At 61.7% G+C, this 22,879-nt stretch overlaps 1 protein-coding gene across 5 annotated transcripts in view; it reads left to right on the forward strand.

Moving 5' to 3' along the window:
* The window catches only part of SYT7 (synaptotagmin 7), a 35,879-nt gene that overhangs the window by 11,820 nt on the left and 1,180 nt on the right, over window positions 1–22,879 (forward strand). The window contains exons 2-12 of one of the 5 annotated variants that reach the window (XM_069857241.1): window positions 3,144–3,247; window positions 5,980–6,059; window positions 8,856–8,987; window positions 9,536–9,751; window positions 14,508–14,876; window positions 16,959–17,084; window positions 19,439–19,574; window positions 20,060–20,330; window positions 20,704–20,873; window positions 21,364–21,478; window positions 21,555–21,754. In XM_069857241.1, the coding sequence (XP_069713342.1) occupies window positions 3,144–3,247; window positions 5,980–6,059; window positions 8,856–8,987; window positions 9,536–9,751; window positions 14,508–14,876; window positions 16,959–17,084; window positions 19,439–19,574; window positions 20,060–20,330; window positions 20,704–20,873; window positions 21,364–21,478; window positions 21,555–21,754 (1,919 nt within the window). The remainder of the gene's footprint in view (window positions 1–3,143; window positions 3,248–5,979; window positions 6,060–8,855; window positions 8,988–9,535; window positions 9,752–14,507; window positions 14,877–16,958; window positions 17,085–19,438; window positions 19,575–20,059; window positions 20,331–20,703; window positions 20,874–21,363; window positions 21,479–21,554; window positions 21,755–22,879) is intronic. The other 4 variants (XM_069857242.1, XM_069857243.1, XM_069857244.1 and 1 more) reach the window with 4 other exon arrangements.

A 22,879-nucleotide genomic window follows, 5' to 3' on the forward strand; every position in this document is an offset into this window, starting at 1 on the left:
GCCTGGTGCCCCATGTCTCTTCTGTCCTTCTGTGGGGTCTCCAGCACACGCTCTTGGCTCGAGACGGAACCAGGGAAGAGCAGATGTGATTTGAAGGGGGTGCAGGGGGTGCAGAACCCCTAACGCGTGGGGCTGAGGTCCCGGAGCTGCCACCTCGCATGCTCCCGGCTGCATCGGTGCCGTCAGAGCAGAGAGATTTATGGTGAGCGGTGGGAAGGAGAGGGCAGAGGCGGTAAACAAGCGCTGTGTTTGTCACCTGCTCTTGGAGCTGTGGCCGCAGCAGCTCCTCAGCGTCCCCTCCAGCCTCTCTATGTCCCTGTGCCCAGGGCCACCAACCCCACAGCATCCCACCCCCGGCACAGGGACCTCGTGCGTCACCCCAGGGGCAGGAACCCAGGGTTGGGGACAAGCCAGGAGCTCCACTCCGCTGCTTCTCTAATTAACCGGTGCTAATTGCCCAGAAAATGAGTCATTTAAATCATGCTGGGGGCAGCAGCTGCCTGGGGTCCAGCAGAACTCGCCCAGCCCTGGGGAAGCCCCCAGCATCGCGGTGCAGAGGTCCCTGCCGGTGTCACCATCAGGGTGATGCCAGGCTTGGGGTGGCAGGTCCTGCGCTTGGGAAGTGGCGTAAACCCACATCCCTCCATCCTTCTCCGACCCCTTTGGTGTCCGTGTCCGGTCACCAGGCTGGATTTCTCCTTCCTAAGCCGTAAATCCCTCCCTTGTGCCGTGCGGGCACCACGCGCATCCCTTCCTCTCGCCTTCTCCCCTTCGATTTCTCGCTTGCTGGATTACATTGAGGATGAACTTGACCCCACAAGGAATGAAGCATCTCTTGAAGCTCCAGGCTAATCCCGGAGGGCTTATCGCAGGGTTCGCTCTCTCATTAGGGTGTCTCTTGTGTGGCGGCCACGCAGGGCACCCCTCTTTCAGCATGTCACCGTGTCCCCAAGGAGGCATCGGGGCCGCAGGGAACCCTGGGATGGGGTGAGCTGGTGTTTTTGGGGAGCAGAAGGCAGCTCACCCCCATTCCAGCCTGCCCAGTTAACCTCCACGCTGAACTGGAACTGGTCAGCGTCCTGCACCGTGGCGAGCATCCCAAATTGGGGGCCAGTCCCTGCTGCTGTGGCTGCTCTACATCCCCCCCCGGCAGCTTATCTAGCTGGGGTTTATAAATGTTTGAAATTAAGGGCTGGTCCCAAATTCCCTCCTAGGCAACAGTTGCTAAGTGAGTTTTATACACAGGCTCCTCGTGACCGAGGAGCGATGGAGAGGCCCCCCTCGCCGCGTTTGGCTGGAAGGAGCACGTGGCTGTGCCGCTCACGGGGCCCAAGGATTTGGGACCCCTCAACCTCGTCCCCCAAAACCCCTTCACCACCCTCCCCAGGGGCTTCAGTGCCGCCCGTGCAGCCGCTTAAAGGGCTTTTATCCAGCTCCCCTTTATTGCCACCATCCCCTTTGCTCCCCCTTTTCCTTCGTCCTGCGACCACGGGGCTGTGGGTACGTCGGTACCCGAGGCACGAGCGCGATGCCGGTGGCTCCGGGGACCTCGCCGTGTGCCGTGGGGATCCCCGAGCCCCGATCCGGCCGCCCAGGCCACTCTGACTCATCCCAGCCCCCGAGCCGCTGGCAAATTTCATTACAATAACAAGGTCTGCGGGTGAATTAATTATTAACGATTATTGTTTAATATTTATACTGCAGTATAGCTCCGGGCAGACTGCTCTGACCTCGCCGCTTCCCACCACCGGCTCCGATCTGTCCCGATCCCGGGGTCCAGAGCTGGCTGGGGGGGTCCCACTGGAGATGTTCTGCCAAGGGATGGAGCTGAGCCGGGCTGGGGGTCCCATCGGAGCCCCCCAAAGCCACCTGGTGTGGGTTTGGCTGCTCCCAAGGGGGAGAGAGCAGGGAGACAGCATGGGGAAAGGGAAAGAGATGGAGAAGGGATGGGGAGGAGGATGGAGACGGTGAAGAGATGGAGAAGGGATGGGGAGGAGGATGGAGACGGTGAAGAGATGGAGAAGGGATGGGGAGGAGGTTGGAGATGGTGAAGGGTTGGAGAAGGGATGAGGAAGAGGATGGAGATGGTGAAGGGATGGAGAAGGGATGGGGAGAAGGATGGAGACGGTGGAGAGGTGGAGAAGGGATGAGGAAGAGGATGGAGACGGTGAAGGGATGGAGAAGGGATGAGGAGGAGGATGGAGGCGGTGAAGAGATGGAGAAGGGAGGAGGATGGAGATGGTGAAGAGATGGAGAAGGGATGAGGAGGAGGATGGAGGCGGTGAAGGGATGGAGAAGGGATGAGTAAGGATGGCCAGGAGGAAGGAGGAATGGGATGGGATGGGATGGGATGGGATGGGATGGGATGGGATGGGATGGGATGGGATGGGAAGGGATGGAGAGGAGAGGCATGAGGAAGGCAAACAGGAAAGGAAAGAGGAAAGGGGAAGGGATAGTGCTGGGCATGGGGATGAAGGAGGCAAAGAGGAAAGGGGAAGGAATGATGATGGGGAAAGGATGGACATGAGAAAGGGGAAGGAGAAAAGGAAAGGAAGGGATGGGGATGGGCACTAGAAAGCAAAGAGGAAAGGAAAGAGGAAAGGGGGAAAGGATGGGCAAGCAAAAGGGATGGGAATGAGGAAAGGGAAGAGGGAAAGAGAAGGGGAAGGGATAGGAATGGGGAAGGAATGAGCATTAGGAAAGCAAAAGGGAAGGGATGGGAATGAGAAAGGAAAAGGGAAGAGGAAAAGAGAAGGGGAAAGGATGGAGTGCCGGCAGCAATTAAAGCCTTTCTCTGCTCCAACCTGTGCTCCCCGGGGAGCGCTGGGGCTGGAGCATCCTGCCAGGAGCCCAGAGCCTGCAGAAGGGGCTGGTGGGGGTGCCCACCACGGCAGGATGATCCATAGGATGAGGTTGGACCCTGCTAGCTGGACCAATTCCTCCTGTTTGCCCTCCCGGTTTGCTCTCCCTGTTCTTTCCTGAGTGCTGCAGGCGCATGGTTGGACTCGATGACCCGGTGGGTCTTTTCCAACCTGGTGATTGGATGATTCTGTGATTCTATGACACCCCTGGGCGCAGGACTGGCCCCCCACTCCCCATCCCTTCGCCAAGTGACGGCTCTGCTCTTCTTCCCACCCCCCCAGGGGCTCCCTCCCGCGACGTCCTCCTCGTCTCAGCCATCATCACCGTCAGCCTTAGCGTCACCATCGTCCTCTGTGGGATCTGCCAGTGGTGCCAGCGCAGACTGGTGAGTGCTCTCGAGCCGGGTGGGTGCCTGGGATGCTCTGGGATGCGCTGGGATGCAGGCTCTGGCCACACCGCGCCCCTGGGTGGTGGCTCGGGGTCCCACCAGATGGGGGACGTGGTGGGTTTGGAGGCTGCCATCAAGCAGAGGCCGTTGCCAGCGAGCCGTTTGCTTTTATTTAGCTCTTTAGGAGATGCGATAATTAAATGTTTGAGTGAAACTGTTTGCGCGGCACAAAGGGAAGTTTCCAAATACATATATATATAGAGAGAGAGATATATATTTGCCGTGAGCCGTAACGATCTGGCCCCTGGCCTGCTGGGCTCGCTCCTGCCTGGAAGAGCCTCATGGGAAGGCGGCCAGCCGGTCCCCAGCAGCGCTGAGCACCATGAGCCAACCTCACTGTGCTCCTCACCCCAGAGCTTCCCTCTCTGAGCTCCACCGTGGTCTTTGGCTTGGGAGAACCCTTCCTCCTGCCCTCCGTCCTTCTTCCTCCTCCTCTTCCCGGAGCAGCAGGATGCGACCACGTGCTCAGCTGCGTTTCCATCACCATCAAATTCAAATCTGGGTCAAGCGCGCCTCGAGGTGCCCGTCCCAGCAGCACTGGGGGCTCCTCTGGAGCCGTTGGGAAGGCAACGAATCCCTTGGGAAAGCGAAAAGTGATCCAGCCGGGGATGAGGCAGCGTGGAAGCAGTGGAAGAGGCTGTGGCACGTCAGGAGGTGGCTGGGAAGGGGCTTCCAAGCCCAGCAGGTGCCCAGAAAAGGCTGGAGAGGGAGGTGGTGGAGGATTATGCGCCAGAAAGGGGATGGCTGGAGAGGGAGGTAAGTAGAGGTTTATGCACCAGGAAGGGGAAGGCTGGAAAGGGATGTGGCAGAGGGTTAAGCACCGGGGAGGAGAAGGGCCGGTTGTGCTGAAGGACGAAGCTGGCAGAGGAACAAACAAGTATAAATTGGCTGGGAAGGCGTTCAGGGTGGGAATGGAAAGGCGCATCCTGGCTGGCCCTCGACAGCGCACGGAGCTGGAACGGCTGCACGGGAACCACGGCCAAACACGCTGAGCGGCTGCCGGGCTGGCCTCGATCTGTCCCCTGGGTTGGCTAGTGCCGGGAGAGCACGGGCCAGCAGCTGCGGCTGCCGTGTCCCCACGAGCCCTGTGCCGTGGCTGCCTGGGGACAAGGCTGAGAACAGGGCTGGCTCCCTCTAGGATGCCCCATGGGTGTCCAAGGAGGTTGGGCATCCCTGCGGCTCCTGGAAGGATCAGGCTGTGGGCATCCAAGGAGGTTGAGCATCCTTGCAGCTCCTGGAAGGATCAGGCTGTGGGCATCTAAGGAGGTTGGGCATCCCTGCGGCTCCTGGAAGGATCAGGCTGTGGGCATCTAAGGAGGTTGGGCATCCCTGCGGCTCCTGGAAGGATCAGGCTGTGGGCATCTAAGGAGGTTGGGCATCCCTGCAGCTCCTGGAAGGATCAGCCCATGGGCATCCAAGGAGGTTGGGCATCCCTGCAGCTCCTGGAAGGATCAGCCCGTGGGCATCCAAGGAGGTTGGGCATCCCTGCAGCTCCTGGAAGGATCAGCCCGTGGGCATCCAAGGAGGTTGAACATCCCTACAGGTCCCTGGCAGGATTAGCCCTTGGGCATCTAAGGAAGTTGAGCATCTCTGCAGCTCCTCAAAGGATCAAGCCATGGGCATCCAAGCAGGTTGGGCATCCCTGCAGCTCCTGAAAGGATCAGTCCATGGGCATCCAAGGAGGTTGAACATCCCTACAGGTCCCTGGCAGGATTAGCCCTTGGGCATCCAAGGAGGTTGGGCATCCCTGCAGCTCCTGGCAGGATTAGCTGCTGGTCATCGAAGGAGACCTGGCATCCCCGCAGCTCCCGGCAGGACAAGCCCAAGGACATCCGTGCTGAGGATTCAGGGAGCCCTTTGGCGCAGCACTGCCAAGGAGACGCCTCCGTGCAGACGTGGGATGCCGGGAAGAAGGAGAAGGACAAAACACTCTGTTTCACGGTCAGGCTGAGCGCAGGGCTGGGATGCTCCCAGGTCCAGGGCCACCGTGGTGGTAGAGCTGCTCTGGCACCCCAGCTTGATCCAGCAGCTGCTCCCATCCCACCTCAGCCTCTCCACGCCTGCACGGATCAGTCTCCTCTTCTAATTGTTCACTAATTGGCATTAATTGCGCTCTTGTCCGCCCTGGATCGGAGCCACACGCTCAACCTGGAGTCGGAAATCACAGTGAGGTGCCCTGATTATAAGTCCCAGTTAGGAGCGAGCGCCTGCTTCATTATCATATGGCAGCTTTTCCCTTTCAGGTGGGGAAGGTGAACTCAATTAATTCAGGTTCAATTAATCCTAAAATTACCTGCTCCTCCCCCAGGGAGGCTGTGAAAAGGCCCACAGGCGGCGGCTGCTGCTCTGTCCTTGGGGTAACGTGGGGCACGAGCCCTCCAGCCCCTTGGGGACGATGCTGAGGAGCCGGGGAAGCTGGACCAGTGTCTCCCCCAGTGTCTTTACTGGTTCCTAAGGGCCAAGGGATGAAGCTATCTGGAGCTTTTCTACCTGGCTTAGTGGGATGGAGCCCGGCGACTGGGAAAATACAAAGAAAAAGAGCAAACCAGGTCAAACCCTGCAGCTGATGGAGGTGCAGCCCCAGCACCTCCCATCCCCATCCTCTTTCGCGATGCTCCGTGGTGCTTTGGGGTCTCCTGGCACCCCCCGACCCCTTCTTCTCTCCGCAGGGTAAGCGTTACAAGACTTCCCTGGAAACCGTGGGAACTCCAGACTCCAGCCGAGGCCGCAGTGAGAAGAAAACCATCAAGTAGGTGCCGGGGCGAGGGGGAGAGGGGCAGGGGGCTGCAGAGCCGGGGGCTTCTCTGCTCACGGGTCTGGTGCAGCCCCCTGCCCTCCGCCACACGTCCCGTGGGGACACGTGCTGGATCGATTCCATCCCTGCTGGCAGCCGGGAGGTCCCTCCTTGGGGACAGAGGTGGTTGTCCCGCTGCTCCCACTGAGGAGACCCCATGCCCAGCCCTGGCACGATGGTTTTGTCCCAGGGGCACCAGGGAGAACAAGTGATGGGTGGTCCCCTCCGTTGTGCCAAAGCATCACTTTCCCCACCTCCTCCTGCAGCCACTTGCAGGATGAGATGGTCTTCAGGCCAGGGACGAGGTGTCCCTAGGTCCTCCAGCCCTGGTGAGAGAGGGGCTCCAGGAGACAGGGAGGGCTGGTGGGGCTCTCCAGCGCCTTTGGGTGCCCCTCCTGGGTGGCTCACCGAGCTGTAGGTGTGACCAGATGGAGCTGTGGGGACCTCAGTGTGATTGTCCCTGGGGATGCTCCAGGTCTGGGCATGCAGAACCCGAGCTCTGCTCCACTGCTGGAGCCCTGAACCGCTGCTGGAACCCTCCCTGGCCCCACGGTGTGTGCAGTTGGCACGGATCTACAGACCCTCCCCACCAGAAGGATGTTGAGGCTCTGGAGTGAGTGCAGAGAAGAGAACGGAGCTGGGGAAGGGGCTGGAGAAGAAGAGGAGCGGCTGAGAGAGCTGGGGGGGTTCAGCCTGGAGAAGAGGAGGCTGAGGGGAGACCTCATTGCTCTCTGCAACTCCCTGAGAGGAGGTTGTGGAGAGGAGGGAGCTGGGCTCTTCTCCCAGGGGACAGGGGACAGGACGAGAGGGAATGGCCTCAAGCTCCACCAGGGGAGGGTCAGGCTGGACAGCAGGAAAAAATATTTCCCGGAAAGGGTGATTGGGCAGTGTCCGAGGCTGCCCAGGGAGGGGGTTGAGTCCCCTTCCCTGGAGGGGTTTAAGGGCCGGGTGGACGAGGTGCTGAGGGACATGGGTTAGTGATTGATGGGGATGGTTGGACTCGATGATCCAGTGGGTCTCTTCCAACCTGGTTGTTCTATGATTCTGTGATTTCTATGACTCCAGGCAGCAGGGATCGAACAGGAAAGGAGAGCTGAGATGGTGCATCTCACGGTGCTGGGTAGGGACTGAGGTGGGGAGATGGCAGCAGCTCACTTGGGTGAGGCCAGGGCTGCGTCTGTGCTGAGAAGAGCCGAGAGAAAAGGTGCTTTCCGATAATTTCCTGGTTAAAAGATGAGTGGGATCCTGAGAAAGGGTCATCTGGATCCACAGTGAGGAACAATGCCATGAGGTGCGTTGGAGGTAACACGTAGGATTTCTCAAGCAGCCAAGTCATGAATGATGGGCACCTCTAAAAGCTTAACCTTGTCTTGAAAGCCTGGAGGGGTTCAAGGGCAGGTTGGATGGGGCTTGGAGGCCCTGATCCTGTGGGACGTGTCCCTGCCCATGGCAGGGGGTGAAACTGGATGGTTCCCAAGCCAAACCATCCCATGTTTCTAGGAAACCTCCTCCCTTGGCTGGTCTCGGGGCGTGACTCCAAAGCCCCCAGCACGCAGCTCAGGCTGGGCAGTGGGGTCTGGGGCAGCTTGATGGAGCTGGGAGGTTCAGGCTCCGTGGTGGCAGGAGGGGGACCTAGAGGGGTCTCCAAGATGCAGCAGCGTCACGGTTGACTGAGCAGCCTGAGCTTCCAGGACCTGGGTGCTGAGGAGGCAGGGGTGCAGGGACACGCGTGTTGGGGATGCAGGGACACGCGTGGATGCACAGACACGTGTGTTGAGGATGCACAGACACATGTGGATGCGCAGACACGCGTGTTGAGGATGCAGACACATGGGATGAGGATGTGCAGACACGTGTAGATGCCCAGACACGTGTGTTGAGGATGCACAGACACGCGTGGATGCACAGACACGCGTGTTGAGGATACAGACACGCGTGTTCAGGGTGCAGACACATGGGATGAGGATGCACAGACACGCGTGGATGCACAGACACGTGTGTTGAGGATGCACAGACACGTGTGGATGTGCAGACACACATGTTGAGGATGCAGACACATGTGATGAGGATGTGCAGACACGTGTAGATGCCCAGAGACACGTGTTGAGGATGCACAGACACGTGTGGATGCACAGACACGCGTGTTGAGGATACAGACACGCGTGTTGAGGGTGCAGACACATGGGATGAGGATGTGCAGACACGTGTAGATGCCCAGAGACACGTGTTGAGGATGCGCAGACACATGTGGATGCACAGACACACATGTTGAGGATGCAGACACATGGGATGAGGATGCCCAGAGACGCGTGTTGAGGATGCACAGATGCGTGGATGCACAGACACGCGTGGCAGGGATGCACAGACACGTGTCGAGGATGCAGACACACGTGGACGCACAGACACGCATGATGAGGACGCGCAGACACACACACAGAGGGGATGCCACGCCAGCACCGCGCTCCCCAGCACCTCTCTAACCCCACTCCATCTCCTTCTCTCCTTCCCAGCCGCCTGCTCCGGTCTCTCCGCAGCTCTGCCCTGCTCCGTCCGTCCATCCGTCCATCCGTCTGTCCGTGTGTGTGTCGGTGTCCGAGGGTGGGCGGCCACGTGCCCCAGCTCTTTCCGCAGGATCTCAGCTCTCTGGGGATGGAGAGCTGCTTTTTTTTCCTCCCTTTCTCCCAGGAATTCAGCTTCTCTCTCTCTCTTGTATTTCCCTTTTCTTTCTTCCCTCATCTCCGGCCGCTGTAGCGATCTAGACAGAGACTTTTGGAATAACAATGACAACACAGTGCAGCAGAAATGGAGCTCCTACCCTCCCAAGGAGTTTATCCTAAACATTTCACCTTACGCCCCGTACGGTGACCCGCGGCTTTCCCTCAAGTGAGTCTCTCCTGACCGGTTTTGCTCCTCGTAGTGAGTATTGGGGCAGCACCCACTTGCCTTCCTCCTCCTCTTCCTCCTCCTCCTCCTCCTGGGCTCCCCGCACGCCACCCCATGGGCTGCCCCATGGAGACGAGCAACCCCTCCTTCCCCGCTCCCCGAAAAGGCAGGTCCCCCCGCATCGTAGGAAGGGGTTGAGCGTTTTGGGGGGGACAGATCCCCCCTGGGGCTGGGCTGCTGGCGAGCGGGACCCCCCAAACCCCAATCCTCACCCTCCTCTTCTTTATTTCACCAAGGCTCCCATGCTTCCCTATGGCCAGGACCCCCCCTTTTAGTTTTTTTTTAATTTTTTTTTGCAGTGCTGATGTCTCTCTCTCTCTCTTTTCTCTCTGTCTGTCCGTCTCTTGTCTGTCTGTCCCCCCTTCTGGCTCCGTCCCGCTCCCCTCGTACCCCCAAAATCCGATCAATCGGCTTCCCCTTCTGTCCGTCTGTCCGTCCGGCTCCCTCCGTGTCTGTCCTGGGGGTCTCCGGGCGCTGGGCTGGCCCAGTGGCTCTTTGTTATCAGGGGCCAAGCTGACGGCGTCGGCTGCCGCGGGCTTAGCCGGTGACCGCGACGGCCACGCCGGGGACAAGCATCGACCCGGCGAGGACGGCATGAGGAGCAGCGTCTCTGCCCACAGCGAGCCCGGCGCGGGGAAGGCGGCACGGGGCCGCTGGCACACGGTGCAGAGCCACTTGGCCGCAGGGAAGCTCAGCCTCTCCAAGTGAGTGAGCACGGACGGGGACACCAACACCGCGACAGTGTGGCCGGGCTGTGGCCACCGAGATGTCCTCATGGTGCCAAGGGAAATAAGGGGCTACCGAGCCCCCGGTGCTGCCCTGCACTTGGGGCACAACAACCCTGAGCAGCTCCAGCCTAGGAGAAGGCTGGCTGGAAACTGCCTGGAGGAGAAGGACCTGGGGGGGTTGGTTGAACAGGAGCCAGCAGGGGCCCAGGGGGCCAAGAAGGCCAAGGGCATCTGGGCTTGGATCAGACCCGGCGTGGCCAGCAGGGCCAGGGAGGTTCTTCTCCCTCTGGCCTCGGCCCTGGGGAGAGCGCTCCTCGAATCCTGGGGTCAGTGCTGGGCCCCTCCCCACCAGAAGGATGTTGAGGCTCTGGAGCGAGTGCAGAGAAGAGAACGGAGCTGGGGAAGGGGCTGGAGAAGAAGAGGAGCGGCTGAGAGAGCTGGGGGGGTTCAGCCTGGAGAAGAGGAGGCTGAGGGGAGACCTCATTGCTCTCTGCAACTCCCTGAGAGGAGGTTGTGGAGAGGAGGGAGCTGGGCTCTTCTCCCAAGGGACAGGGACAGGATGAGAAGGAATGGCCTCAAGCTCCACCAGGGGAGGCTCAGGCTGGACAGCAGGAAAAAATCTTTCCTGGCAAGGGTGATTGGGCAGTGTCCGAGGCTGCCCAGGGAGGGGGTTGAGTCCCCTTCCCTGGAGGGGTTTAAGGGCCGGGTGGCCGAGGTGCTGAGGGACATGGGTTAGTGATTGATGGGGATGGTTGGACTCGATGATCCGGTGGGTCCTTTCCAACCTGGTGATTCTGTGATTCTGTGATTTGGTGATGTCCCTAAGGCAAGAGCTGCTCTCCCATGTCCCCAACCCTCAGGGATGGTGCTTGGCATCGTCAGCCTCTTCCCCCCACGGTGTTTCTCTGATTCACAAGACCCAGAGCCAGCACCTCGCTTGCCACGAGAGACTTGTGGAAATTGGTGGTTTATCGGATTTAGGGGAAAAGCAGAGCTTTGGCACACAGGGTCTCACCGAGACCCCCTGCTGCTGGCAGCGACCGTAGCTCTGTCAAAGGAGAGGGTGGTGAATCATCTGGCTGTGGGCTCCTTCCTACATTTTTGGTCTCCGCTTTGGTTCTCCGCGCCGAGACGCCGCAGTCTCCGGTTGTGCCGATCCCTGCAGCGGCCCCGGTGCCTTCGGAGAAGTTGGTGTCTATGGCACCAGTGCTTCCTAGGGCTGGTGCGCTTCATCCTGGCTGCTTCTTCCAGCCTTGCTGGCAGGGAGAAAACCTTTTTCCAAAGAGAACAGCCACTCCTGCTGCCTTGGCTAGATCCCAAGTGCCTCCTCGAACCCCAAAGATTGGTGTCGCCCTGGTTCGGAGCCTCCTATTTGGCGCGGTGCTGCGTTCTCCAGCTTGGGAGCAGGGCGAGGTGAGGAAGAGGGGGAGCTGTGCAGCCTTCAGCCAGACCCAGTGTTGGTAGAGAAGCGAAACCCGCTGGGAGCTCGGTGACGAGGCGCGAAGGCCGGCTAAGAAAAGGCATCGCACAGCTTGCCGTGCCGAGAGCCGCGTGCTGCTCGGCACCTCCTGCTCCCGCTGAGTCACACCCGCTGTGCCGGTGACCGTGCCGCGATGGCTGGGGGGATGCCAGGAGCTCCAGAGCTTGGAGAAGCTGGGAAGCCAGTCAGATGGATGGACAAACATCCATCCTGGAGAGGCTGGAGATGCTGGGAAGCTAGACAGACGGACAGACCCATCCTGGGCTGGCACAGGCAGTGAGGGCAGAGGGAAGGGAGTGATGAAGGTGACGGTGCCACGATGTCTGGGGCCATGCCAGGCGCTCCAGAGCTTGGAGAAGCTGGGAAGCCAGTCAGATGGATGGACAAACATCCATCCTGGAGAGGCTGGAGATGCTGGGAAGCTAGACAGACGGATGGACAGAGCCATCCTGGGCTGGCACAGGTGATGAGTGCAGAGGGAAGGGGGTGATGAAGGTGCCGGTGACCATGACGTGATGGCTGGGGCCGTGCCAGGTGCTCCAGAGCTTGGAGAAGCTGGGAAGCCAGACAGACGGATGGACAGACATCCATCCTGGAGAGCATGGAGACGCTGGGAAGCCAGACAGACGGATGGACAGAGCCATCCTGGGCTGGCACAGGTGGTGAGGGCAGAGGCAAGGGAGTGATGAAGGTGCCGGTGACCGTGCCACGATGGCTGGGGCCATGCCAGGCGCTCCAGAGCTTGGAGAAGCTGGGAAGCCAGACAGACGGATGGACAAACATCCATCCTGGAGAGGCTGGAGATGCTGGGAAGCTAGACAGATGGATGGACAGAGCCATCGTGGGCTGGCACAGGTGGCGAGGGCAGAGGGAAGGGGGTGATGAAGGTGCCGGTGACCGTGCCGCGATGGCTGGGGCCATGCCAGGCGCTCCAGAGCTTGGAGAAGCTGGGAAGCCAGTCAGACGGATGGACAAACATCCATCCTGGAGAGGCTGGAGATGCTGGGAAGCTAGACAGACGGATGGACAGAGCCATCCTGGGCTGGCACAGGTGATGAGTGCAGAGGGAAGGGGGTGATGAAGGTGCCGGTGACCATGACGTGATGGCTGGGGCCGTGCCAGGTGCTCCAGAGCTTGGAGAAGCTGGGAAGCCAGACAGACGGATGGACAGACATCCATCCTGGAGAGCATGGAGACGCTGGGAAGCCAGACAGACGGATGGACAGACCCATCCTGGGCTGGCACAGGTGGCGAGGGCAGAGGGAAGGGGGTGATGAAGGTGCTGGTGACCGTGCCGCGATGGCTGGGGCCATGCCAGGCGCTCCAGAGCTTGGAGAAGCTGGGAAGCCAGTCAGACGGATGGACAAACATCCATCCTGGAGAGGCTAGAGAAGCTGGGAAGCCAGACAGACAGATGGACAGAGCCATCCTGGGCTGGCACAGGCGGCGAGGGCAGAGGCAAGGGAGTGATTAAGGTGCCGGTGACCGTGCCACGATGGCTGGGGCCAAGCCAGGAGCTCCAGAGCTTGGAGAAGCTGGGAAGCCAGACAGACGGATGGACAGACATCCATCCTGGAGAGGCTGGAGATGCTGGGAAGCCAGACAGATGGATGGACAGACCCATCGTGGGCTGGCACAGGTGATGAGTGCAGAGGGAAGGGGGTGATGAAGGTGCCGGTGACCGTGCCACGATGGCTGGGGCCATGCCAGGAGCTCCAGAGCTTGGAGAAGCTGGGAAGCCAGACAGACGGATGGACAGAGCCATCCTGGGCTGGCACAGGTGGCGAGGGCAGAGGGAAGGAGGTGATGAAGGCGCCGGTGAAGCATCCCACCTTTCAGCATCTCTTTTTGTGCAGAAGCTTTGAGTGTGGAGGGGTCGGTGGGGCTCGTGGTGGGGATCTGGGTGCTCTCGGGAAGGTCCAGACGGCCGCGGGCTCCGCCGCCTGGCACGGTGCTGGCAGGAGCTCGCGCCTCCAGCTGGCGCGGGGCCGAGAGGAGCCAGATTTAGTTTCCTGTGACTGAGAGGTTGTAAATTGAACTAATTTAGGATTCGATAGGAAAGCAAAAGGAGGTCGGTAGCAGGCGCACGGGGAGGGGAAAGTGGGTGGCACAGCGCCCGGGCAGCACCCCGTGTGCCTTCAACCTTGGCCGCGGGGCCAAATCCGTCCCACCTCTCCTTTCCTCTCGACTTCCCTCCTTCCCTTCTCTCTTTCTCTCACCTCTCGCTCTTTCTTCACCCCTTTATTTCTATTTTGAAGCTATTTACCCTTCCCCCTTCCCTCTCTGTCCCCCGCTGCTGGCAATGCACGACGGCAAAGCTTCCCTAACGCGGTTTCAGCCGGCAGGGACCGGGGTGAGGTCGGTGGCTGCTGCTGGAGGCGACTCCTGGGGTGCCCGGCGGGGTGATGGACACATCGAGGACCCCCGAGGGCTTTTCCCAGGCTCGTTGGAGCCCCTGGTCTTGCAGCCTCCAGCTTTCCAGGCTGCCCTGGGCATCAGCACCGTGCCCGGGGCTCCGACCCGGCTGCATGGGGTGTGCCACACGCATGTGCTGCGATGCCAGGCTGGCTGCACGGCCAACCCCAGGCACTGCTGCTTCCCTGCTGGCCTTTCTCCTGCTTTGTCCTCTCCCCGAGCCACATAAAGCCTGGTGGCCCAGGGCTGGGTTTCTCCACCACTGGAGCTGTGTCCCCGGTGCCTCCCGCCCCATGATCGGAGAGCTGGGAGCGCATCCAGACTCCCAGCCCGGTGGGCTCCCTCTCCGGCTCAGCCCTTGGGACGCGTGGCTTGCTCACACGCCGTGGCCATGGGGGGCTTGACCCTTCCATCGCTCCAGGAGCCCCCAGCCCGCGTGATCCAGGGGATGCTGAGCCCCGGCGGTGCCGGCGCTGGGTGCTGGGAGGGACAGGGACGGGCTGGCTGGCAGCACGTGAGCGGGCGCCGCGGGATTCGCCTTCGCGCGGCGGCCTAATTAGCTGGCAGACGAGGTCGGCCGGCGCGCTGCGCGGCAGCCGGAGGAGCGGGAGGGCACCCAAGCGGCTGAGCCCTCCTGGCGCGGCACCCGGGCGCGATGGCAGCGGCCAAGCCGGGGCCGAGAGGCAGAGGAACCGCTCGCTGCGCCCGCTGGCCCCTGCCGGAGCGCTCCTTGTGCTGGGGCATCTTCTCTCTAATTCTCTTCTTTTCCTTCCTCCGATTTTGCCCCTTCACCTTCTTCTCCTTTCTCTCCTCTCCTCTGCCCTTCCTCTCCCTAAGTTTCGAGGACTCCACCTTGTCCACAGCCACTACCCTTGAGTATATCCCCACCTCAGCAGGCGACCCCAAATGCCAGAGGCCCCGCACGCTCGTGCGCCAGCAAAGTCTGCAGCAGCCCCTCAGCCAGCACCAACGCGCCAACCACAGCCAACCCACCACCAGCCAGAGCCTGGGCCACCTCCAGGCCCACAGCGGCTCCTCCGCCGGCGCCGGCAACCCCCGGGGCTCTCGCGGTGGCCAGGGGCGCCAGGGCATCGCCGCCGGCTCCAAGCATCGGACGGCTGGCGGCCGGAGCCGCTCCAATCCTGGCAGCTGGGACCACGTGGTGGGGCAAATCCGCAACCGCGGCTTGGACATGAAGTCCTTCCTGTAAGTGTGCGCTCTGCGCTGCTCGCTCCTCCGGGCTCGCCATCGCGCTCTCCACTGCTTTTTCCATTGCCCTCTCCTGTGCGCTCGCCTCTGCTCACTCCTGTGCTTTCTCCTTTGCTCGTTCCTCTGTTCGCTCCATCACTCTCTCCTCTGCTCTCTCCATCACCCTCTCCTCTCTCCGTTGCTCCGTCTTGCTCTCCGTCGCTCTCTCCTCTCTCCATCTCTCTGCTCTCTCCTGTGCTTTCTCCTTTGCTCGTTCCTCTCTTCTCTCTCTGCTCTTTCTATCTCTCTCTGCTCTCTCCTGTGCTTTCTCCTTTGCTCATTCCTCTGTTCTCTCCATCACTCTCTCCTCTCCTCTCTCCATTGCCCTGTCCCTCTCTCCCCCCTCCATCCCTCTCTCTCCCCCCTCCATCCCTCTCTCTCCCCCCTCCATCCCTCTCTCTCCCCCCTCCATCCCTCTCTCTCCCCCCTCCATCCCTCTCTCCATCACTCTGCTCTCCCCTCCATCGCTCTTTCCTTTGCTCTCTTTGTCACTCTCTTCGTTACTCACTCCATCATTCTCCAGTGCTCTCTCTTTCACTTTTTGTCGCTTATTCCACTACTTTTTGTTGCTCTCTCCATCGCTCTCCCCTCTGCTTTGTCACCTCCTCACCCCGGCGTGGCTGCTCCTCGGGGAGATGCTTCCAGTACCAGCAGGAAGAGCAGGATCCCCTCCAGCCCCATCCCTGGGGGCTCAGAGCAGGGTCTCTTGCGCTCCCCCAAATTGCTCTGCTCCCATGGCTCTTCCTACCACATCACTGGACCATGTTGGTGCTCAGGTCCCCGTTGGTCCCCAGGGAGCGCAGGGATGCTCCGGCCCGTGGCGTGGCCACCGCCGTTGTCCCCAAGGGGTGACATTGGCCCAGAGAGGAGGGGGGTGGCCCTCGTGCAGGGGTGAACCGTCTGTTCGGCTGCGATATCGCTGCCTTCCGCCCCAGGCTGGGAGCTGCCGGAGCCCTGTGATCTTTAATCTGGCTTAACCCTATCTCCTGTATCAGTGCTGCCTTTCAAACCTCAAACGCCGAGGGCTAATCCGAGTCCTGCGCTGCCACCCTATCTTGGCACGTGACGTTGTCCCTCCTCTGATGGTCCCTCGCCTCCACCTTCCCCTCGGTCCTCCCGCTCCCTCCTGGGAGAGGGGATGCTCTGCGCTTCCCCAGGCTGGTGATGCTGGGGATGAGGGGCTTGATCCTTCCCCTGTGTGAGTCAGCGCAGCACCTTCCGCATCAGGGTTAGGTAGGAAAGACACAAATCTGGCTGCAAGAGTGAGGATTGAACCTTCCTCGGGGCAGGCAGAGGTCCCCTGAGGTCAACGCCTGCAGCCCTGGCGCCAGCGGGGACCTCCTGCCTCGGCGCCCCTCTCGGCTCTGCCCTCTCCCACCGAGATGTTCCTCGCCAGCTCCATTTGCCTCCTTCCCCGCGCCAAGCTGCGGCTCATTAGCCTTCCCAAGGGCCACCTTCCTCCCTGTTTACCCCGCGCCGGCGCTGGCTCCATCCCTAATTGGCAGGGGGGGAGCAGCCGCAGAGCCGAGACGTGCCGAGCCCGCGCGCTGGTTCCCCGTGGAGAACCCGCTGCCATTTACCCACTGCCGCTTTCCAAAGCCATTAACTTCGCTTTTGCTCTCGATTCTGTTTACCTCCCCGGCGCCGGTGGCGTAAATGCGGTTACGGGGCCCTGGGAGGCTGCGCCGGCAACACCGGAGCTGGGCAAAGAGCCTCAGCCGTGGCATCACCATCTCTGGGAAAGGATGCTGGGACCTCGCTCTTTTCATGCTGTCCCTCATCCCTAGGTGCTCTGGGTACCTTTTCATCCCTCGTAGGACCTCAGCATCCTCCCTGCCTGGACCCGGTGGTGGCGATTCCCGCTGGCACCTTTCTCCCCGCAGCCCTTTGCGCCCGGCCCGGGGTCATCGGGCAGCGACGGGGGTCCCGTCCCCCCTCAGGGGAGCGCGAGGTGCCACCGCTGCGGCTGGTTCCCTGCCTGATGCTGTGTTCTCCTCTCTCTCTTTCTCTCTCTCCCGCTGCCGGCGGGGTCCTGGGCAGGGAAGGCCGGATGGTGGTGTTATCCCTGGTTTTGGGACTCTCAGAGCAAGATGACTTTGCCAATATCCCTGACCTGCAACCCGCTGGGACGCAGCCGAACCAGCCGAACGCTCAGGGGGACAAGAGGTAGGAGCGAGGACGAGGGCCAGTCCCGCAAGGAGGAGACCAGGGCTTCATCCAGGGTGGAGGAGGAGGAGGAGGAGGAGGAGGAGCGCAAAGGTTGGAGCAGCACAGGGTGGCCCAGCGGGCACGGTGACATCTGCAGCTCTTCCCCCTCCTCTGCCAGCACCCGCAGTCCTGCCGCTGGAGCATCGGCACCGAGGATCCTCGTCCTTTCCTCCTCCCTCCCTGCCGTCCCCGGCCACCAGCCCCTCGCCCTGGCTGCATGCTGGGGGGGAAAACGCTCGGGAGAGCCTCGTGCTGGGAGGAGAACGGGGTTCAGGGGGGGAGCAAGCTCACAGGGGCGCCCCGACAATGCTGTATTGGGGGTACTCGATACGCTGCACCCGTCGCAACGCATGTCTGTGCCCCTCGCAGCACCCCTGGGGACACGAGGACATCGCTGCGGTGGCATTTGCTCAGCCCTTGCTCGAGCATTAAGGCTGAGCAAGTGCCATAACCCCAGGGGGGATGCGTTGCCCCCCTTTCTCCTCCAAATCCCGCGCCTCTGGCTTCTCCTGGGGTGCCAACTGCTCAGCGCGGCACCCGGCACGGGCACCTGAGCCCAGTGGTGGCCACCAGCAAGAGCCAGAGGGGCTCTGCGCCGTGGGGAGTGGGTGTTAATCCCCTTCCAGAGCGGGGAGGAGGTGTGAAGTCGGCAGGCGCTGCCTCCCCGCGTGCTCGGCGTGTTAATGAACTGGCACCGTTCTCACCCAGCGGCTATTTTTACCCTGCTCGGCTTGGGTTTGGCTCCATCTTTTAGCGCTTTCCCTCGCCGGCTGCCCCGTGCCGAGCGAGGGGATGGGGGACACGGGGTGCCAGGCAGGGGGGGTGGCTGGCTGTGCCGCAGCGAGACCCCGCTCCCCGCTTCCCCCCAGCTGGCTGGTGCCAAAGAACCCATCGTGGCGCTCGCATGGCCTCCCCGCCTCCATCTCCCCCTCCCTGCTCCCCATCCCTCTGGACCCTGCGGGACGCGGAGGCTTCAACCAGTGAAGGGAATCGCTCGCTCTTCTGCCTCCAAACGTCTCCTCCATCCCTGTTTCGCAGCTTCTTCCTTCCAGCCCGTTCCCGGCAGCTCCAACCCGGTGCCTCGGCGTGTGTCCTAGCCCAGCGACTAACTCCGTCTGTCCATCCATCCCGCTCCTCTCTCCCTCCCTGCAGGCCAGCGGTGGATGATGCTGTTCCTCCTCTCTCTTGCTCTTTCCCACTCTCTCTTTCTCTTGCTGCCTGCGACCTCCGGCACCCACAGCCTCACGGGCACCTCCTCACCCAGCGATCCCCACCGCCGCCTTCATTTTCGCTCTGGTTTTTAACCTGATTTTGCCTCCCCAGCTGCCTCGGCTTCTCTGATCCTACCCGGTTGCCGCCCCAGCGGGGCGGACGAGCCGCGTGGTTCTGGGTGTGCGAGCGAGCTGGCGGGCGGCCACCCCGTGTGTTCCATCCCCATCCCTGCCAGGTCCTCTTCCCACGTCTCCATCGGTGTGTGTGTGTCCCCGACTGGGCTTGGTGTCTCGTGGCATGCGTTGTGGCTTTGCCCGCTGCGGCCGTGCCCGCCGGCATCCGCGTCCCGGCCACCCTCCCGTTGGTTCGGTGTCGGCGTGAGGTGCCTGTCTGTGCGTGCACATCCCTTCCCTCTCCGACCGAGCCCCCCAGGGCTCCCCTTTCCCCGCCACCACGTGCCTGTGTCCCCTCTCGTCCCCGTGCATCGTGGCAGCTGTCTGTGTGCCCTCCCGGTTGCCCACCCTCCCACCGGCACCGTGCCCACCATCCCGTAGCCAGCCAGGAGCCGCCGGCACAGCCCCCCGAGACCTGGTTACTCCAGCTTGGGGGGGTTTGGGGACAACCGGGGCAGCGGGTCCTGGCTGTGGGACACGGGGGAGGGCTCGACGGCACAAGGAAAGGGGTTGAGGAGCACCGGCACGGCGCCCACACCGAGCACGAAGCACCCGGTGCCACTCCAAGGTGCGCGTGTGGGTGAAGCTCAACCGGAGCCGCGGGTGCCGCTGGGGACCTGGTAGCCACGGGGCTGCTGGTGGCATCGCCGTAGGTTCTGCGGCTGCTTTGGGGGCACGTGGGCAGCGAGGGACCTCCCAGATGGAATGTCGCACGGCACCGGATGGCACCCAGCCCTGCCTGGTGGCCACAGGGGCAGAATTGGTTGCCCACGTCACCCTGCTGGGCTAGGAGGATGCTGGCTGCAGCGGGTGGCACTGGCACCGTGCCGGAGAAGCATCCCCGGGGACAGGGGGTCCTTGGGAGCCCCTCGCTGTCTCGCCCTCGGCTCTCGGCTCTTCTTTAAGGCGCTGCCTCTCTTTCTCTAGGTTACCAGCCGGTGGCAAAGCAGTGAACACGGCGCCGGTGCCCGGGCAGCCGCCGCAGGATGAGTCCGACCGCAAGACGGAGCCGCGTTCCTCCGTCTCCGACCTGGTCAACTCCTTGACCAGCGAGATGCTCATGGTGGGTGGACGCGCTGCGCCGGGCGTGGGCTCCTCAGGGAGAACATCCCACCTTGGGCACCTTCCAGGCATCTCCAAGTTCTCCCCGGCGCCCGCCCTGTGCCACCAGCCCCCTGGCACGTCCCGGCACGCGCTGCCAAGTCCCCGTCACGGATGGGCGCCGCGGTTGGCTCCGCGGAGGCGCCGCGGCCGTTTCCCCTCCGGGTTGGCACGAGGGAGCGGTGCCGGAGACGTGAGGGACGGGCTGTCAAGAAGGATTTGGCTAATTGGCACTTGCCGTCCCCGGGACGCGCGGCGGCGCGGAGTCATCTGAGGCGATGGGGGGCAGGCGGGGAGCTGGGAAGAGGTTGATGCGCTCCGACAGCTCGCAGGGCGCGGGTCGGATGCTGGTGTGGAACCAGTTTGGGTGCTGAAATGGGGGAACAGGGGCGCGCAGCCCCTGCTGGGGGCTCCCCAGGGCTCAGCACCCTTCTCGCCGCGCTGCAGCTCTCCCCGGGTTCCGAGGACGACGAGGGCCACGAGGGAGTCAGCCGGGAGAACCTCGGCCGCATCCAGTTCAGCGTCGGCTACAACTTCCAAGAGTCCACCCTGACCGTCAAGATCATGAAGGCGCAGGAGCTGCCAGCCAAGGATTTCAGCGGCACCAGCGACCCTTTCGTCAAGATCTACCTGCTCCCCGATAAGAAGCACAAGCTGGAGACCAAGGTGAAGCGGAAGAACCTCAACCCGCACTGGAATGAGACCTTTCTCTTCGAAGGTAGGGGCTGGCGTGGGCTGGGGTGGGAGCAGAGCAGCTGAAGGACCCTCTGTCCTCCCTCCTGGGCTGGATCAGCTCAACTTGAGCTGCCGGCGTGGCGGCCATCGGTGATGAGATGGGTTGGCCAAGCCAGGTTGGAGGTGTTTGCTCAGCATCCCATAAAGGGAACACGGGGGGAGTCTCCTTCCGCACCCAGAAGGCACCTATGGGTGGGAATTAATCTTCTACTGGCCCTTGTGGTGCTCCAAAGCCAAGAGAGGTGCTGGTTTTTGCTCCTCATCCACTGCCTGGTGCCAACATCACCCTGTCGGCACCGGGTGCTGCTTGGCACGGTCACGCTGGCTCCTCCTCATTGTCTCCGTCTCTGGTGCAGGGTTCCCCTACGAGAAGGTGGTGCAGCGGGTGCTGTACCTCCAGGTTCTGGACTACGACCGCTTCAGCCGCAACGATCCCATCGGGGAAGTGTCCATCCCCCTCAACAAGGTGGACCTCACCCAGATGCAGACCTTCTGGAAGGACCTCAAGCCTTGCAGCGATGGCAGCGTAAGGCTCTGGTTCCTCTCCCGCTCCCTGGGGATGGTCCTGGAGGGGAGGCCACCCCCTGTCCCATAGGTCCCAACAGGGCCACCACCTAGAATCATAGAATCACCAGGTTGGAAAAGACCCATCGGGTCATCGAGTCCAACCATTCCCACCAATCACTAACCCACGTCCCTCAGCGCCTCGTCCACCCAGCCCTCAAACCCCTCCAGGGGAGGTGACTCAACCAAATGAAACGAAATGAAAGTTTCCTTTTTCTCCTGCCTCCAGCAAGACCAGAAAACGTCCCGCTGGGGACGTCCCCGTTTCCTCCTGCCCTGGTTCTTCATGCAGCCTCAAATTCCACCCTTGGGATAGATTGTCCACCCAACCCAGCTCTGCTCCTGCAGCAAGACTTGGGGTCTAGGTGCCCCATCACATCTTGGTCTGGGTGTCGTGGCAAGGGGTGGGTGGTCTTGAGGTGCCCCCACAACTACTTCCACGTATCCCACAGGGAAGCCGCGGGGAGCTGCTGCTCTCGCTGTGCTACAACCCCTCTGCCAACTCCATCGTGGTGAACATCATCAAAGCGCGGAACCTCAAAGCCATGGACATCGGCGGCACGTCAGGTACGAGCTCTTCGGGCTCCTGCCTCTCCGGGCATCTCAACCGGAGCTGAGAGCCGCTCCTCTGCCCTCCTCTTAGACCCCTACGTGAAGGTGTGGCTGATGTACAAGGACAAGCGGGTGGAGAAGAAGAAGACGGTGGTCATGAAGCGGTGCCTGAATCCCGTCTTCAACGAGTCCTTCGCCTTCGACATCCCCACAGAGCGGCTGCGCGAGACGACCATCGTCATCACCGTCATGGACAAGGACAGGCTGAGCCGCAACGATGTCATCGGCAAGGTGGGTCCTGTCGCGTCGAGGAGGGACTCTAGCAACGTGTCCTGCTGAGGGGTGGCAGCTGGGGGGGCTCTGGGGGTCCTGGGTGACGGTGACCAGCGTCATCTCAAGCTGGAGAGGATGGAGAGCGGTGGGGAGTGATGGATTTCCATGTCCATCTCCATTCCTGGCTGTGGGGAGTGGCAGCAAGCGGAGAGATGATGTGGTGGCCCCATCCCACGTGGCGATGCCGCCGTGCCGTGTTGTGTCGCAGCGTGAGCGCCAACGTCCCCGAAGTCTATTTATAGCGAGGGAAAAAATCGAAGTCCTCGCTGGCTCCCACGAGCCGCGGCACCAGGTGCAGCCAGAGTCCCCTTGTGGTGGCACCATCCCCAGCTTCAAGAGAGCAGGCAAGGAGTGTGGGTCTTCATCCACCATCTGATGGACCCCAGCAGGGATTTCCCATGATAGGAACGGAGGAATTCATCCCTTCTTGATTGGATTTGTGTTAACTCCATCCAGCTCTCCGCTCGTTAGGGTAACGATGACAAACGAGCAGAGTAATCGCCGTTATTACCGCTCGCCGCAGAGGGTCGGTGATGCCCAAACGCGGCGCTGCAGTCAAGCCAAGACGTAGATTGGGATAAAGCCGGGACGAGGGGGCTGCGGTGGCTTGGATCGTGGGCCAACAGAGAGGGACAGAGGGGCTGGTGTCCCCATTGTGGGGACATCACTGGTGGCACCAGCACGGCTGCACCTAGAGCCCGTCAAGGCCAGGAGGATGGATGGATGGACAATGCCCGTAATATTAAGGACCTGGACAGGCTGGAGAGGTGGGTTGGTGAGAACATCATGAGGTTCAACAGAGCCAAGTGCAAGGACCTGCGCCTGGGTCGGGGCACAAATCCAGGCTGGGTGGAGAATGGATTGGGAGCAGCCCTGAGGAGGAGGACTTGGGGTGCTGGGGGAGGAGAAGCTCAAAAGAAGCCGGCAACGTGTCCTGGGCTGCACCCAGAGCGGTGGGAGCAGCAGGGAGGGAGGGGATCCTGCCCTTCTGCTCCCCTCAGGGAGACCCATCTGGAGCCCTGAGTCCAGTTCTGGATCCTCAGCTCAGGGAGGACACGGAGCTGCTGGAGCGAGTGCAGAGGA

This window comes from Phaenicophaeus curvirostris, chromosome 5 (genome assembly GCF_032191515.1).
Source record: "Phaenicophaeus curvirostris isolate KB17595 chromosome 5, BPBGC_Pcur_1.0, whole genome shotgun sequence".
Lineage (NCBI taxonomy): Eukaryota > Metazoa > Chordata > Aves > Cuculiformes > Cuculidae > Phaenicophaeus > Phaenicophaeus curvirostris.